Source organism: Lasioglossum baleicum, chromosome 8, assembly GCF_051020765.1.
Source record: "Lasioglossum baleicum chromosome 8, iyLasBale1, whole genome shotgun sequence".
Lineage (NCBI taxonomy): Eukaryota > Metazoa > Arthropoda > Insecta > Hymenoptera > Halictidae > Lasioglossum > Lasioglossum baleicum.
The window spans coordinates 2,764,931-2,781,360 of NC_134936.1; the positions used below are offsets into that span (position 1 = coordinate 2,764,931).

The following is a 16,430-nucleotide window of genomic DNA, read 5'->3' on the forward strand; positions in this document are numbered from 1 at the left end:
CAACATTTCGACACATACTAATGAAAAAGTACATATGTATTTTCTTTGTTTTCCTTTTTTTTCACCGCACAGCTCACCTCGCTGCTCCACTATAAATCCACCCTAAGGTTGCGGTTATAGTGGAGCGGTGAGCATCGATGATAGCAGCGCGGTGAGCAGCGCGGCGGAAACAAACCAATATAATTAAATGCAACTGTATGTAGTGGAGCGGTGATAAGAGCTGCGAGCAAGGCGGCGCAGACGATAGCGGCGCGGTGACCAGCACGACAAAAACAAATCAACATTCGTGACAACATTTCGACACATGCTAAAGAAAAAGTATGTAGTTTCTTTGTTCCTCATTACTATCCGCCTTTGTTCACCGCACAGCTCACCTCGCCGCGCCGCTCCACTATAAACACGCACCGCACCGCTTTGTTCACCGCACAGCTCTCCTTGATGCTACGCTATCTTCGCTGCTCCACTATAACCGCATACTTAGGCCTAGACGCGGCTAGCGACGAGTCGTCGTCTCGTCGCAAGGGGACAACACATTCATGTAGACGAATAACTAAAATTTTTCCAAAAATTAAAATTGCTGTTATTTTTTTAACGCATCTCGTGTTTACTTCTTTAAGGTAGTTTATTTCGAGAATATACAATAGTACATAATAGATACAGACATAGTAAGTATTATATAACATATACTAGAATACAGTATAACATAGTCGGATATATTATAATTAATTAGAACATGGTATAATATTCTAAAACATAAAATAAAAAACTGGAATATATATTTGTAACGGGTCCGGTTTGTCGGTGTACGGTTTCCTCGCGGCGGTGCTCCTCGGTGCCGATTAGCTCGCCGAACCAGGGCAGGGTTCGAAACGGCGAGGAGAGTATTCGGCGCGGGGAACGGATTCGGTGCGGTGTTTGGTAAATAATGGAACAGACTATTTGTATTGTAACGGTGCTCGCTGCCTTGCGACCTCGCGGGTACGGTGCTCGGGGATACGATGCCCACGGACGCGGTGCTTCTGAATGCGGTTCGCGGTGTTCGTGTCTACGGTGTTTTACGGATACGGTGCTGCTGGACGCGATACGCGGTGCTCGAGTATACGGTGCTCGAGTATACGGTGCCCGTAGATACGGTGTAGCAGTTAGTGGCAATTGTTTCGAGTGTGAACAGCAGTCAATTTTTCGCGTGAAAAATGTCGACTTTTGTTCCAAGTAAGCAGCATTTGCGGGAAGTCATGTCGCATTATTTTGTTTTAAAGAAAAATGTGTTATATATTTACTATATTATACTTATTATATATTTACGGGGACGATGCTCCATCAAATACAAGTTGTAAAGAATGGTTTCGGCGGTTTAAAACCCATGATTTCGACGTAAGGGACAAAGATTGCGATAGTATGCCAAAAAATATGAAGATACAGATTTCCCAGCATTACTTGATGGAATTCAGGTCAAACACTTGCAGAACTGTCAATTGAATTAAACGTCCATCGATCTACTGTTGGAAAACGTTTTCACGCTATGGGAATTGTTTATACGCTTCTCTTCAACAAAAAGGGGCGGAAACTAATTCCCATACCCAATAGTATAAAATATAATACTAGAAACAGTTTATTACTCTCCACGTTGTTCTGTTTTTCTGCATTCGCATAATAATATATGGTCGGTCGTTAGTGTTTGGCTTTGACATGTGTTACAATAGAGTGGTTTTGTACCATCTATTAAGTTCTCGTGTGCTTCACATTATTTTTACACTATTGTATGGAGAACTAAACTACATACTTATAAATAATTAGAACGACACAATTTTCATCGTCGAAAATAATACAAAAATTTGACGCAGAAACCATGTAAGATGTTATTTCTTAGAAGAAAACACGTTTTTTATTGCGTTTACATGAAAATATAATTTGTGCTTCGTTAACTACAATAACAAATTTGAAAGACAGAACAGTTTGAGGAATGATGGAATAGTTTGCGACATTAGGATAACAGATGAATGAAGAACAATGATTTTGAAATTCTTAAGAAAGCACTAATGTAACGAAACAGTTAATGAAAAAAGTAACATTTTCCTATCGAAGTTAGCTATCTACCTGGACCCCTGAAGTAGAAGTAGAATATATGTATGTATGTTCCACTTCAAACAGTAATCACGTCTCTTCCTGGACCCCTGAAGTAGAAATACAGTAAATCCTCATTTAGTGTCGAACAATCGTGTTCTGCACGGAGAGTGATCGTATAGGGATCAGTGTCGCCAGTTCAGACCAAATTTGGCCTCAATTACTCTCCTCCTTTTCTCCTTCCACTATCCCATTCCAGCACAACGCGCACACTCCAACTTCCCCCACTAAGACCGTGCCGTAGACTGGACTGGTCATCAGAGAGGGGGTACTTGATTCCCCTCAATTGCTGGCGACCTGGCGACACTGATAGGGGCACAATTTTTTATGACTATGTCTAGAGAAAGATAGGATGAAATACGGATCGCGTGGCCGAAGCGCCCGCCGTAAAAGCCCGCGTGTTCTCTCATTGTAATGCCAATTAAAAATGCTTTATTTTTCATTACATATTTTTTATGGGACTTTCACTAACATATTTTTGGCATTTTTCTGATTAAAACAAGACCAAGCACGATATAATTTCAACTGTATTTAGTGGTTTAGGGTCGTCGCCCAGTAGACCGCACCACACCAGCACCGCACCAGCGTTTTCAGTGGCGCTCACCACTGTAACGGTCTGCGTTAGGTCGTTCAAACATTTTTGGTCAAAAATCTGCCGACAACGCAGTTTTTCATCGATTCAATTGGAATTTTTTTTAACCCATTACCGACCGGTGATTATTGCATAATTTTGAAAAATCTATGGTACATGGATAAACACTTTTTAATGGAACCTTCAATAGCAACAGCAATTTTCGTTGTGAACTAACAAGTCATCCTCAATAACGTCATCTAACAGTTTCATTTAAGATTGCAATGTAAAAGAAAATTTATATGCTTTCTTTTGGTACAGCACAACTATTTCAACGCCTATTAATAGGCTCCCGGTAGGTAAAGTGTTAAAATGTTCGTGAAGGACTATACTTTGATGACGTGCTACGCGAAAATCATTCACTGTCTCAATCAAGGATCCTTATCTACAAAGCCCAATAACTCCGATACTTCATCCGCCCGTACCAAAAATTTGCATGTTCCAGCTGAGTTGCCTGCACTTCTTAACCCTAAACCCTAAACCCGCAATATTTTAAACTGTAAATCTGACCCTGAGAATTACCAATTGAATAGAATTACATTCGGCACTTATGAGACTTACCATTAATTTATTGATCCAACAGCAGCGTTTTCGCTTTTTGGGAAAGAACTTCCTTGTGCTTGCCATCCTTTATTCTTAGAGAGCTTATAAGTGGATCGGATGATAATAACATATGCCGTATAATATCTATGTTTGTCTCTTCGCGGCAACACATTCGGGAGTTTTCAGCTCGTGATTTCTTGAAGACTTTATTATTTGCCTCTTGTGGCTCTTTTCTGAATACAAACCAATTGCCAGTTCAAATGTAGCAAGTACTTTACTTCCATGTTGCAGTACCTTATGAACTGATGGAGGTAGTTTATACCATGGATAAATTTGAATGCACAATTTAGCCGTCTCCGAACAATATTCTTTGAATTTCACAGAATCAGCTTTCTTGTCACATGTAATTACCTGAAGAATGTTATGCAATCTTGTGATAGTAACCGCGTTTAATCCAGTCACTGTAGCAACTGATTCGGCTTTTCTAAAGAAAGTTCGGGCCACGTTCCCAGTATTTGATGTACCAGCTCCCTGTTTGACATCAACTGCGATTGATAGCTCTTTCAAAGAATTTTGCACTTTAACTTAACGATTTTCGCGCAGCACATCATCAAAGTATAGTCCTTCACGAACATTTAAAAAAAAATTCCAATTGAATCGATGAAAAACTGAGTTGTCGGCAGATTTTTGTCCAAAAAGATCGGTTTCTGGCCCACTGTGCGGCCTTGCCCGGCAGTGGAATGGGTAGGCAGTGGACAGTGATCGTACACGCGACCCCGGACAGTAAATGCGGATTTACTGTATTTAGAATATATGTATGTTCTACTTCAGTGGTCCAGATAGAGAGGTGACTTCGATAGGAAAATGTTACTTATTTCATTAACTGTTTCGTTACATTAATGCTTTCTTAAGAATTTCTAAATCATTGTTGTTCATTCATCTCTTTTCCTAATGTTCTATTCCACTACTATTCAAACTATTCTGTCTTTCAAATTTGTTATTGCAGTTAACGACAGAGTCAGCAAAAAAGCTAGATTCTGGACAGGCCACAAAAGATCGCGTGGGCTCGTATTCTTGCCTCGACATCATCCCGGCACAAGTTGTCCTCGGCACAATCCTGGCTGCTCGGGCCAGTGTTCCGATATGGTGCATCTTTTTTCGCGAATGCGCGGCGATTTCAGGTTAGATTCTCGATAAAATGGGGTACTTTAAGCACCCCAAAGAATTAAAAAAAATTGATATTACAATTGGATTCTGAAAAAGAATGTATAACATGTGTATTTCTGTATATTTTGTAACTCGTAGGACATGTCCTGGAGTCTTTTTGTCCGAAGCAGATTGTTTCAGTACATTCCTCCCAATATAACTGCCTCAGGCCTCCGCTACCTGATCATCCTAATATAGATACGTTACTGCTTAAGCCGCGCATGCGCGAGAAAAGATGCACCATATAGGAACAGGGGCTCGGGCCGTTTTAAGAGGGCAGCACGGTCGCACTAGTGTGGCGAATGCCGTTATACAGGGCACTTTTCCTTTTTACTTATTTTGTGCACATGCAAGGAGGGAAAACGGAATAATAAACCTCATTAAATGATAGATTTTATTTATTGTAGTATTCGTATTAGTTTTCCTAGACTGCGGATCTCTATGCAAAATAAAAATTGTCTGCATCAGTTGCAAGAGGTAGAAACTAAATTGAATGTTACTTCTTCCGTACCATTTTCTTTACCGTACCATTTTCTTTACAGTTGCATTGATCAAGTCTTTATGCAAAAAAAGAAATTCTCGTCGTAAAAGGGAAAAGAAAATTTATATTTCTTGTATGCGGCTACATTTATTTTAATGCTCATATAAATATTGATTAGAAACGAATCAAATTTTCTTTCATTTAAAAAGAAAATGATGAAATTCAAAATTTTTGTATTTTAACGAGTCTGAAGATTTTCTTTTTAAATGAAATAAAATTTGATTCGTTTCTAATCAATATTTATATGAGCATTAAAATAAATGTAGCCGCATACAAGAAATATAAATTTACTTTTCCTTTTACGAGGAGAATTTTATTTTGCATAAAGACTTAATCAATGCAACTGTAAAGAAAATGGTACGGCAAGGGGTTAAGAGGGAAGAAGTAACATTCAATTTAGTTTCTATCTCTTGCAATCGATGCAGACAATTTTTATTTTGCATAGAGATCGGCAGTCTAGGAAAACTAATACAAATATTACAATAAATAAAATTTATCATTTAACGAGGTTTATATTATTTCGTTTTTCCTCCTTGCATGTAATAATAATAACGGCATTTGTCACATTAATGCGACCGTGTTGCCCTCTTAAAACGGCCCGAGCGACGCGACGTTCGGCCAGTATAATGTCCGTTAGGTGACCTCCGCACGCTGGGCTCGACACGCCTAGTTGACTGGGGAAGTACATATTACAATTCCATGTAAACGCAACATTATTCCATTTTAGTTATGTTTAAGTATATTCCGCCTTTAGGTTGTAGGAGTATTGCGCCTTTTTCATATTCGCACGGAATCATAGTTTTCTCGCAGACGTCCACTTTGTGATTTCGAAGTATTTTAATCAGTCCAAGTTTGGCTTGCAATTGGGCGAAACGGGAAGCTGCAAAAAAATGTTCAAGTAGTAGCAATTTGCTTTCTGAAAGACAATTTCGTGATAGTGAAACTAATAATGTAAAACCCTTCACAAAATATTTTTGGTCGGACTCACTAATATGAAATATATTGAAAAAAAGTATGTTTCATCGTTGTAAAATATTATTTCACGTTCTTGTGAAATCCGCGGAACGGTAGAGCAGCAGGCTTAGCTTAGAATAAGTACAATAGACAAAATAAAAATCGTTAGGTAATATGATAATACGAGTGGGTGGCTACAAAATCATGACGGGCAATTGGAAAACAAGAAAAATGCACTATGAAGTAATAAAACCTTTGTGCATTTGTTACAAACTATGTAGAGCTTAAGAGTCTTAAATGTCTTTATGCATCCTTTAAAATAATGGTACAACCCCTGGCAGATGTTTCCGATCGGAGGAATTGATACGGATTTTATAGAAAACATTCACAAAATTTAGAAGTATTATATTACTTTGTGGAGTTAAAACTGATGGGAAATGAAAAGGGGCTAATTGAAGGATGAACAAGAGGGGTGTTGTTGCTCGCTCGCTTCGCGAGCTTCGCAAGTAGGGTTGTCGTAGCTCGCTCGCTTTGCGAGCTCGCGAGAGGGTTAGTGGTACGGATGTTATTTGGTGTGTGACTCTCCACGAGCCACACAAAGAACTTCCCGATTCGTTAGTTGCAGTATATTATTATCATTATTAAGTGTACGTTTTAAGAAGATTATACGTTTTCAGGGAAACTCAATAGTTTTCTACTTATCAAAATGTTTGCTATATGGCGTCGCATTAAACCAACATCGTAGGCTCGTTGCTCGCTTGGTTCCTTGTTATAGCATACTAATGTTGCAAAATAAATTGTCTTAATTAGTTTTTCGCAAACGATACAACTCCTCATTATCCGGGTTTGCAGTATTGATCTTGGTTTTCTTCGATACTGTTAATTTAAATTGTCCGAAAATATATAAATCGCGCTCAATTTTGAAACTCTGCTCAGTGCTACATACAAAATTTGTAAAGTTCGCCTTTCTGATTTTTTAAAATCCAAACATACTTTCTCGTATGTTTGTCCCTGACTTTTATGAATCGTAATCGCTTCAGCAGGAACCACTGGAAATTGACTACGTGTGATTTGATATTTTTCCTCACTCGACATATTTACTTGATTCGATATTTTTATTATTGGTGTAAAATTTTGATCAATATTGGCATTTTTCATATAATCACGATAACGAGTTCTTACTTTCACTCCTACTCTGGCCAATTATAAATCTAACCACAATATAGACGAAATTTTAGTATTTTCTTGAAAAGTAATAAATTTTAATATTCCGCATGTGTGCTCCATTAACCAATCCGTTTTCAACATCAATGTTATTAATTATCATATATTTTATATTAATTTTCAATTTAATCTCAGTTAATAATTCGTTTTGAACTGATTGTGTTTTTAAAGATTGTAATATAAATTTTTTTGTACTTTCATCGATATTCTTCGAAAATGTATTCTCGGCAGTAGAGATGATTAACTCACTCTTGCATTGGGTTAATGTTCGATTAATGTAAGCGTAAAATTCGTCGTAAGGCAAAAAAAAATTTTAAAAAAAAAGAAAATTTTTTTTTAATTTAAAAAAAAAATTGAAAAAAAGATTTTTTGTGTAAATACGTTTGTTTCTTCGGTGGAAACTTTCCGTTCTCTCGTATAAATTGCATTGTTGAATGAACTTCTTTCGAAAAAAACTAAAAAAACTAAAAAACTACTTGACTAAAATGGACCAAAATCTAATCAGCTCTAAGTTACAGCGGGGCACATCGATTGCATCATTCATCATCCTGATCGCGTTGTTACTTTTTCTGAAAACGTTAACGAAAAATTTGATTACATAGAAACGGCCATACGCACGCGCGCACACACACACACACACACACACACACACACACACACACACACACACACACACACACACACACACACACACACACACATACGAACATTTTGCTGAAAATAGTCTAATATGTCTGCAATGACCTTGAAACGTGTAGATCTGCTAAAAAATCGATTTTCGATTTTCGGGGTCATTACAATAACTTCCCTATAAAATCGGGAAGTTAAAAACAACAAAATAACATAAGCTTCCATTTATTATAACGAAGAAACGAGAAAATAAACAAAATGTTACACGGAAAAAAGTTCCCGATTAATAGATCAGCTGGAAGAAAGTTTCCAATTCGATTACCACTGCCCATCACAGTTTTTGAGAAACTCGATTTTGAAAAAAGACATATTTTTCAACTTTAAACAAATATTGTGATGTTATTATAAAAGATATTAGATTGTTCTTTGCAGCAAAAGATTCTGTAGACTTTCCCGAATACAGTGATATCCAATGTTAATACATTATGAATGTTTAAACACGTTTAAACGATCGTTAAAGATGGAGAGACACCAATTTTGCACCAATTGTCGAGGATATTTTTCAGTTTATCTTAAAAAATAAGGCTTTAGCGGAAAAACGAACTGCATCACGCGATAGAGCAGACTTTTATCTTGAGAAAACACTCTTTAAAGTTTGCAACATCAACGATTTTTCGAATCAAAAAGCAAAATATCTTCGCCCGACATAAGTTGCCGCCAGTGGCGCACGCCATTAGTACGGCCGTTCGACGCGCCGCGCCGCATCCCGTCACTGGCGGCAACCGCACTGGTGGCAAGTTGAAAAAAGTGTTCTGTTCTTTCAAAATCAAGTTTCTCTAAAACTGAGCGTCTAGGGGAAAAATTAAGGACAGATTCGGAATCAGCGCAAAAAAACTCTATAAGAATCATCCAACAGTAATTGTTGAACAAATTTGGTGTTGGACAGTGCAAATCCAATCGGAAACTTTCTTCCACCTGTTCTATTAATCGGAAACTTCTTTCCGTGTAACATTTTGTTTATTTTTTCGTTTCTTTGTTATAATAAATGGAAGCTAATGTTGTTTTGTTGTTTTCCATTCTTCAATAAGCCCGATTTCATTTCCCATCAGTTTTAACTCCATAAAGTAATAATTTATACTTCTAAATTGTGAATGTTTTCTCTAAAATCCGTATCAATGCCTCCGATCGGAAACATTCTGCCAGGGGTTGTACATTTGGAAAAGTGAACGAAGCGACTCGATTGTTTTTCAAGAGAATTTAGAAGAAGTATTATAGTTTACTAAATGATAAGAATTGTGAAAAAAATACTAAATATTGATTTTATAAATTTTTTATCTGTAATGGAAATTTTTAAAATACACTTTGTAAATATGGGCCGAAGTTATTGGCCGCAAATCGTGAAAAAATTCCATTTTCAATGCGATTATCAAATTTCGATGACATTTTCAAAATGTATATAATTTATATGAGCCTATAGAAAGCATTATTTTTCTTCCGACCAAATTCCGCAAAAATTACAATTTTATGAAAACTTTCATTGTACGCCATCTACTAGACTAATTCTTTCAGCTTGTCATTTCGTCCATTATAAAAAGTTGTTCTAATTTTAAATTTGTGCCATCAATTATGTGACTGACTGTACACATGTACATGGATGAGTTCAACTTTTTTTTAAACAGTGGAGAAGCAAAGGAACGGGTTTTCAGAAATATGGTTGCAATATGCATGTACATACCAATGCAACTTCTTGGCCCATCGCCAAAAGGTAGGTAGTGCATAGGATGTCGGGTTGCTACTTGTTCTTCGCTAAACCTTTCAGGGTCGAATTTCTCAGGATCTGGGTAAATTTCAGGATCCCGGTGTATCGCAAAAAGTGGAATCCATACAGCGATCTGTTTTGGTAGTGTAAATTTCAAAGTATCAAAAGTGCATGCACTTGTTGTTCTCCGCTGAATTATTGCACCCGCAGGGTACTTCCTTAATATTTCTAAGAAAAATAACAAAAATGCTGGTAAATGTTACGTTTAGGAGAGGAAGCTCGGATGACCTTGAAAACAGGGCCGGCCATCTGAGGGGTGCGGCGGATGCTATGCACCGGGGCCCCGCGATTGAGAGGGCCCCAACATGATCAAGAAATAAATAATGTAATTTTTCTGAAGTAATTAATGTATTAGCAAAAACAAAATCACGCATTAAATAAACATGCATTAGTAGTATATGTTCGTGTTGGTAATTTCTTTTACTTTACAAAAATTTAGGGCCCCAAATGGTTTCTTGCACCCAGGCCCCTTTATAGAGAAGACCGGCCCTGCTTGACAACATATGTCAAGGTCAACATTCTGAACAACTCTTCTCTATACAACGACCCGTCATGTCACTCGGACTTCGTTTCCGAGATAATTGCAAAAAACTTTCGTTAAATTTAGGTTACAAGTACACTTTATTCTCGCACAAGCTGTCACTGAACAGTAATTAACCCTTTACATTTCGGAGCTACTTTAATTCGGAAATTAAACATTTTCTTCCGCGACCTAGAATAATTCCATTCTATATTAATTTTTGTCTTTGTTTGAATATAAAATTAATATAATACCTCATACAGTACTTAAATGTGTTTAGTAGTTGATTAGATACCAACGTATTTAATAATCTGGACAATATTTTGAATAAGGGTACAGTAGTTTTTAATAGCGTAATTTGCATTATTCTGAAGCATACAGCTGTGCATGTACAGCTTGTCAAATCTAGCTGTGCGGTTGACCAAAACTTAGGAATGCGCAGAAGAAAACAAAAACTGCACTCGACAAGAGAAGGATGCAACATTTGAACAGTAAGGTACACACCTCGTCAAAAGTGCGTACTGTCCATTATTTCTTGCAGCAGTAAACATACAAAACAACTGTTTATATGTTTGTGTGAATACACTTGTGTCACTTTACTTTTTAACTGAACTGTCGCCACGTGCATCGTTTGACTGGGGACGCACATTTCTCTATCGTTGTGAAGTTCCACCTATTTACATACCACTGCGCAGAGGGGTCATTTCCCCTTGAGGGGGACATTCAGCCGCACAGCTAGAATTGACAAGCTGTAGCTATATTCATAAAGCTGCGACAACAATATTCTTCCGAATAATGCAAATTTACGCCTCGTAAACGTAAAAATAGGACTTTTGAGGGCGATCGCGGTCTAGATTGATCTTTTGTCTTCCGCTTTTAACTACTGAAATTTGCATTATTGAGAAACGAGAAGATGCGGACCGCATCCTTGCAATCATGGCGCAAACGAGTCTACCCCCTTGATTATTTTCCGACAAATAATAGCGGATTTACAATTTCTTCGAACCAAAGGAATAAGATCTTATCAATGTTTCTGGATCTCTGCTATCCATTTAGCCTCTGTTTAACATCCACCTTCTCAAAAGGAACCTTAGGCCTCGTACAGACTAGAACATTTCGACGAACAGCGCCGCGAACCGCGCATTTCGACAAACATTTCGACAAACGGCGATCGGAACGGATTTGTACTATTTCCAGATTTTCTTGCGAACAACTATGGGAGCTGCAAATACAGAAAATGTTGGCAGTTTATTGAGTTGTAATGTTCAGGTCTGTACGAAGCATTTTAAGGACATCAGATTCGAGATTAAATGACTTGAATGTTTGGAGATGTTATGACATTTCGACGAACGGTGCCACGAACGCCGCCGCGCGCATTTCGACGCGCACGAACGGGTGGCACTTACAAATCTGTTTGCAGGATAGATAGCATTTCCTAAATATTCATAATATAAAGAATAAATGTCAAGAAATAGACAGAAATTTATAAACAAAGACATCGGTGATTTCAATTATCTGAAAAAATTACATTTCTACATAATTTGTCTCAAATTATTAAAGAGGCCCTTCCTATGAAAACTGCATTTTTTCCCGGATATTTTACGGCAATTGTGAACATTTTCGGGAATCTCGCACACCCCCTGCAGAAATCCCGAAAAAATTCACGGGAAACCCGCATATTCTCGGGAAAAACTCAAGATTTTTGGGATCCCGTCCCGACATGATTCCCGGGTTCCCGCACACCTCTAGTATTTACATATCAAGACGTGTGCGATTTTCACAACTTAGAACGCTCACCCAAACCGAAAAGGGATCGATGTGTGACCAACCTTGTTGTTTACGAAACGCGCTCCGGGAACTTAACCCTTCCGTTTTTATTCAGAATATGTATCGTAGAATCATATAAAGACGAAAATTCATCATGCTGCAACATCTCCAAAAATTCAAATCATTTAATCTCGAATCTGATGTCTGTAATGCTTCGTACAGACCTAAACATTTCACTTTGAAACTTTAATTCACTCAATAAACTGCCAACATTTTCTGTATTTCTTTGTGTAGTATACGCCGCTGCAGCTCCCATAGTTGTTCACAAGAAAATCTGGAAATAGCACAAATCCGTTCCGATCGCCGTTCGTCGAAATGTTCGTCGAAATGCACGGTTCGCGGCGCTTTCATCGAAATGTTCTAGTCTGTACGAGGCCTTCCATTTTTTATTTCATATTAGTCCAGTCAATGAATGCTCGTAAGGGGGGTGTAGAGGGAAATGGAAGGAACACAATTTTTAACTTTGGGTCTTTGTTTGGACTAGTTCGGAGGTAAACATACTAAAAGTCCCTGCTCCTAGGAGGTGAGCGGGGTGCAGGGGGGCACGTAGAAGGTCCCCTTTTTCGGTTTTCCGCTTATATCTCGGAAACTATGGTTCCACAAAATTGAAGCTGACAAAATGTGCCACAAGATTGATTTGATTCAGTTTTTCGCTATCTCGCATAGTTTCTGAGATATCCGCGCTCGAAGTTCACTTTGGTATTATTTGTTCGAGTTAGTGTTTTTGCTTCAATTTCAATTTCATCTTCAATTTCAATTTCAACCACTTTTTCAGTTTCCACTCCCAGTTTTCAGTTTCAATATCAATTTCTCAATTTCAACTTCAATTTCAACATGAATTTTTCAAATTCCACTTCACTTACAACTTCATTTTTGCAATTTCCACTTCCATTTTTCAGTTTCAACATCAATTTCTCAATTTCAACTTCAATTCCAACATCAATTTTTCCAGTTCAACTTCAAATGAACTTCAATTGCACGTAGAAGGTCCTCTTTTTCGGTTTTCCGCTTATATCTCGGAAACTATGCGTCCTAGCGATAAGACCATTCTATACAAAATTAAAGCTGACAAAATGTGTCACAAGATTGATTTGATTCAGTTTTTCGCTATTTTGTATAGTTTCCGAGATATCCGCGCTCAAAGTTCACTAATTGTGCTGAAGAGTTAGCTAGTCAAATAAGACAAAAAACGTGAGGCAAAAATTTCTCTTTCACAATTAGTGAACTTTGAGCGCGGATATCTCGGAAACTATGCGAGATAGCGAAAAACTGCCTTCTACGGAAAAGGGGACCTTCTACGTGCTCCCCTGCACCCGCTCACCTCCTAGGAGTGGGGACTTTTAGTATGTTTACCTCCTAACTAGTCCAAACAAAGATCCAAAGTTAAAAATTGTGTCCTTCCATTTCCCTCTACAACTTTTCGTTGACTGGACTATATGCTTTTGTCCGTTCTGAAACGAATACAAAATACTATCTTCACGTTTGTTTACCATAAATCGTTGTCGAGTGATTAACGTGTAAAGTTTGCATGTCGCTGGCATTAGCATTATCCGATATACACCTCGAGGTGGTTGCTCGTTGCCGGCCTCGAGGCCGGACATCGTTAGTTTGAAGTAATTATTTTTGCTGGACGGTTTAATTACTACAACTGAAGATAAAAGAAATTAAAATCATCAATTTGTTTTAATTTGAAAGACAAATTTAATTACAATAGAATCGTGAAGTTGTTTTCATTCGAAAAAACATCAAGGTTGACGAAGTAACGTCCTTGTGATGTAGATTGAGAAATGCTAATGTAGGATTCACATTTACTTTCAGAGATAGCGACTTATAAACATCCATAACTGAATCCATCTTCATATTTTCAACACCTGAGAGCTCTCAGTTGAATTTATGCAGCCTTCTTACTCATCAATTCGTCGCAATTTTTTGACAGTTTACAATTATAAGATGAGAATTGGAGTGTTCATGAGAGCGATCGCCCTCTCGTCCAAAAGATCATTTCTCACTATTGTAGATTGGTGCTCCAATAAACGTGTGTCTTTTCAACTGGCGTAAGTTAATTAATTTATTTGCGTGATTGAGTTATCCCTTTTCCTCCCCTAACCGAAGCAGATCCTATCCCTATTCCTACTTTCCAACCACAGCAATGAACGTAAGAAGATAGAAAAAGTGCTCGAGTTGTATGGCGCATCTGAACTCGTATGTGAAAAAATTTACGCATGGTATGCAGAAGGTTGGTCACCCCTGGCCTAGGAGGACTAGAGCCGCCAAGGGAAGCCGTCAAGGAGGCGTAGCCTTCGAAAATCGGTTACCGCGAGTAAATAATTCCGAGCCCTGACCTAGAGAAAAAAATCTTCTCCGTCACAATTAGGGATTGCAATCCCGCGATGCGGGATCCCGCGTCATTAGTCCAGTCAACGAAAAATCGTAGAGGAAAATGGAAGGAACACAATTTTCAACTTTGGGACTTTGTTTGGACTAGTTAGGAGGTAAACATACTAAAAGTCCCCACTCCTAGAAGGTGAGCGGGGTGCAGGGGGCACATAGTTTCCAAAATATAAGCGGAAAACCCGAAAAAGGGATCTTCTACGTGCCCCCTGCACCCGCTCACCTCCTAGGAGTGGGGACTTTTAGTATGTTTACCTCCTAACTAGTTCAAATAAAGCCCCAAAATTGACAATTGTGTTCCTTCCATTTTCCTCTACGATTTTTCGTTGACTGGACTAATGACGCGATATCCCGCATCGCGGGATTGCAATCCCTAGTCACAATAATTGCCCTACTGAAACAAACATTTACTGCGGAAAGCATTTTCTTGTATTACTAAAAACAACGGAGATATTTTCGGTATAAGGCTTAGGTGACTCACCCTTTATACGTATATGAAACATGATTATGTGTAGACAGCGTATTTTATGTAGTTACAACAAAAATGAGTAGGTATAATTTAAAACAGTAAAGATACTAGAAGAATTTAAGAATACTATTATATTATTTTCCACAACCTGTTAAACACATATTGAGATAAAAAATTAATTTTTATTTCACTCCAGTTTGTTGCAATTTAGGTAGAAAATTTTTATTTTGCATAAAGATCCGCTGTCTATTTATGTGTTTACCTTTGAATACTTTGTCCAAGTATTTCAGCTCGTTTAGAGAGTTAACCGTGAAGGTATCGCCGTACTTAATGTGATACGCCTTAATTTCTGCATGCAGTTTGTCTTGTATCTCGTGATTCTGAGCTAGTTCATACAGAGTCCAGCTTATGCTGCTTGAAGATGTCTCAAATCCGGCCCCGAAGAAACCGGCAGCTAGAGCAGCAAGCAATGTGTCCGTTAACTCTGAAAATGACAATTTGATACTATTGATCCGTTATTAACCCTTTGGTTGCCCCGGACGAGATATCTCGCGCCTCGATACTTCCCGATAAACGCTTTTGACGAGATATCTCGCCACCCAGCACCAGTGGTTTGACATTATTGACGAAATATTTTTTCTGTTTTATTCGGTCATTTTACCCGAGATAAAGATTTCGGTAATTATACAGAAAAGTACTGCCCACTCCGATTTTGATAAAATTGAAATATGTTATAGATATTGACATTTTGAATAACTTTTTCCTTTTCTAATATAGGGGGGTCGCTTTTAGTTTTCAAGATATTTGCGAAAAACTATCGCGAATACTGTATTGAATTTTTCGTATTGCTGCACGCTCCGCTGCAACGTAAACCTGTTTCGGTGCGGCGTTTGTTTACATTTTGACTCTGTAGAGATGAGGTAGAAAACGGGAGGGTGGAAAGAGCCGGCCTGATACCACACACACCCACCCAGTGCTTAACACGCACCCAGTGTTTCTACAAAGAAGGTTTCCGTTAAGAAATTAACATTTGCGCAAATTTTCAATATCATATTCGTAATCAGCACGTGAAAATACGTAAGAATCTAGAGTATAGTTTAGAAACAGTGGGTGCGTGTGAAACACTGGGTGGGTGTGTGTGGAGTCAAAATGTAAACAAAGGTCGCACCGAAACAGACTTACGTTGCAGCGCAGCGTGCAGGAATACGAAAAATTCAATACAGTATTCGCGATAGTTTTTTGCAAATATCTCGAAAACTAAAAGCGACCCCCCAATATTGGAAAAGGAAAAAGCTGTTCAGAATGTGATGCTGCATAACATATTTAAATTTCATCAAAATCGGAGTGGGCAGTACTTTTCTGTATAATTACCAAGATTTTATTAATTTCTTCCTTTCACAAATCAGAATATAAGTAGTTACGTATAAAATATATTTGTCTATAGCAGGCATGCACAGCTCTTTGCTCTCAGAGCAGCTCCCGTGCTCCCAAGTTGCTCCCCGTATGCTCTCAGAGCAGATCGGACGTATGAAAGGGGAACCCACTAAGCGT

General features: G+C 38.1%; 1 protein-coding gene across 3 annotated transcripts in view; it reads right to left on the reverse strand.

Annotated features, from left to right (window-relative positions):
• Nucleotides 1–603: 603 nt before the first annotated feature.
• The window catches only part of LOC143211709 (putative cytochrome P450 6a13), a 36,465-nt gene continuing 20,638 nt past the window's right edge, over nucleotides 604–16,430 (reverse strand). For 2 of the 3 annotated variants that reach the window (XM_076429630.1, XM_076429631.1), the window contains exons 4-6: nucleotides 15,142–15,363; nucleotides 9,589–9,840; nucleotides 604–5,925 (exon numbers count right to left, since the gene is read on the reverse strand). In XM_076429630.1, coding sequence (XP_076285745.1) covers nucleotides 5,759–5,925; nucleotides 9,589–9,840; nucleotides 15,142–15,363 — 641 coding nt within the window. In that variant the 3' untranslated portion in view covers nucleotides 604–5,758. The remainder of the gene's footprint in view (nucleotides 5,926–9,588; nucleotides 9,841–15,141; nucleotides 15,364–16,430) is intronic. The other variant, XM_076429632.1, reaches the window with a different exon arrangement.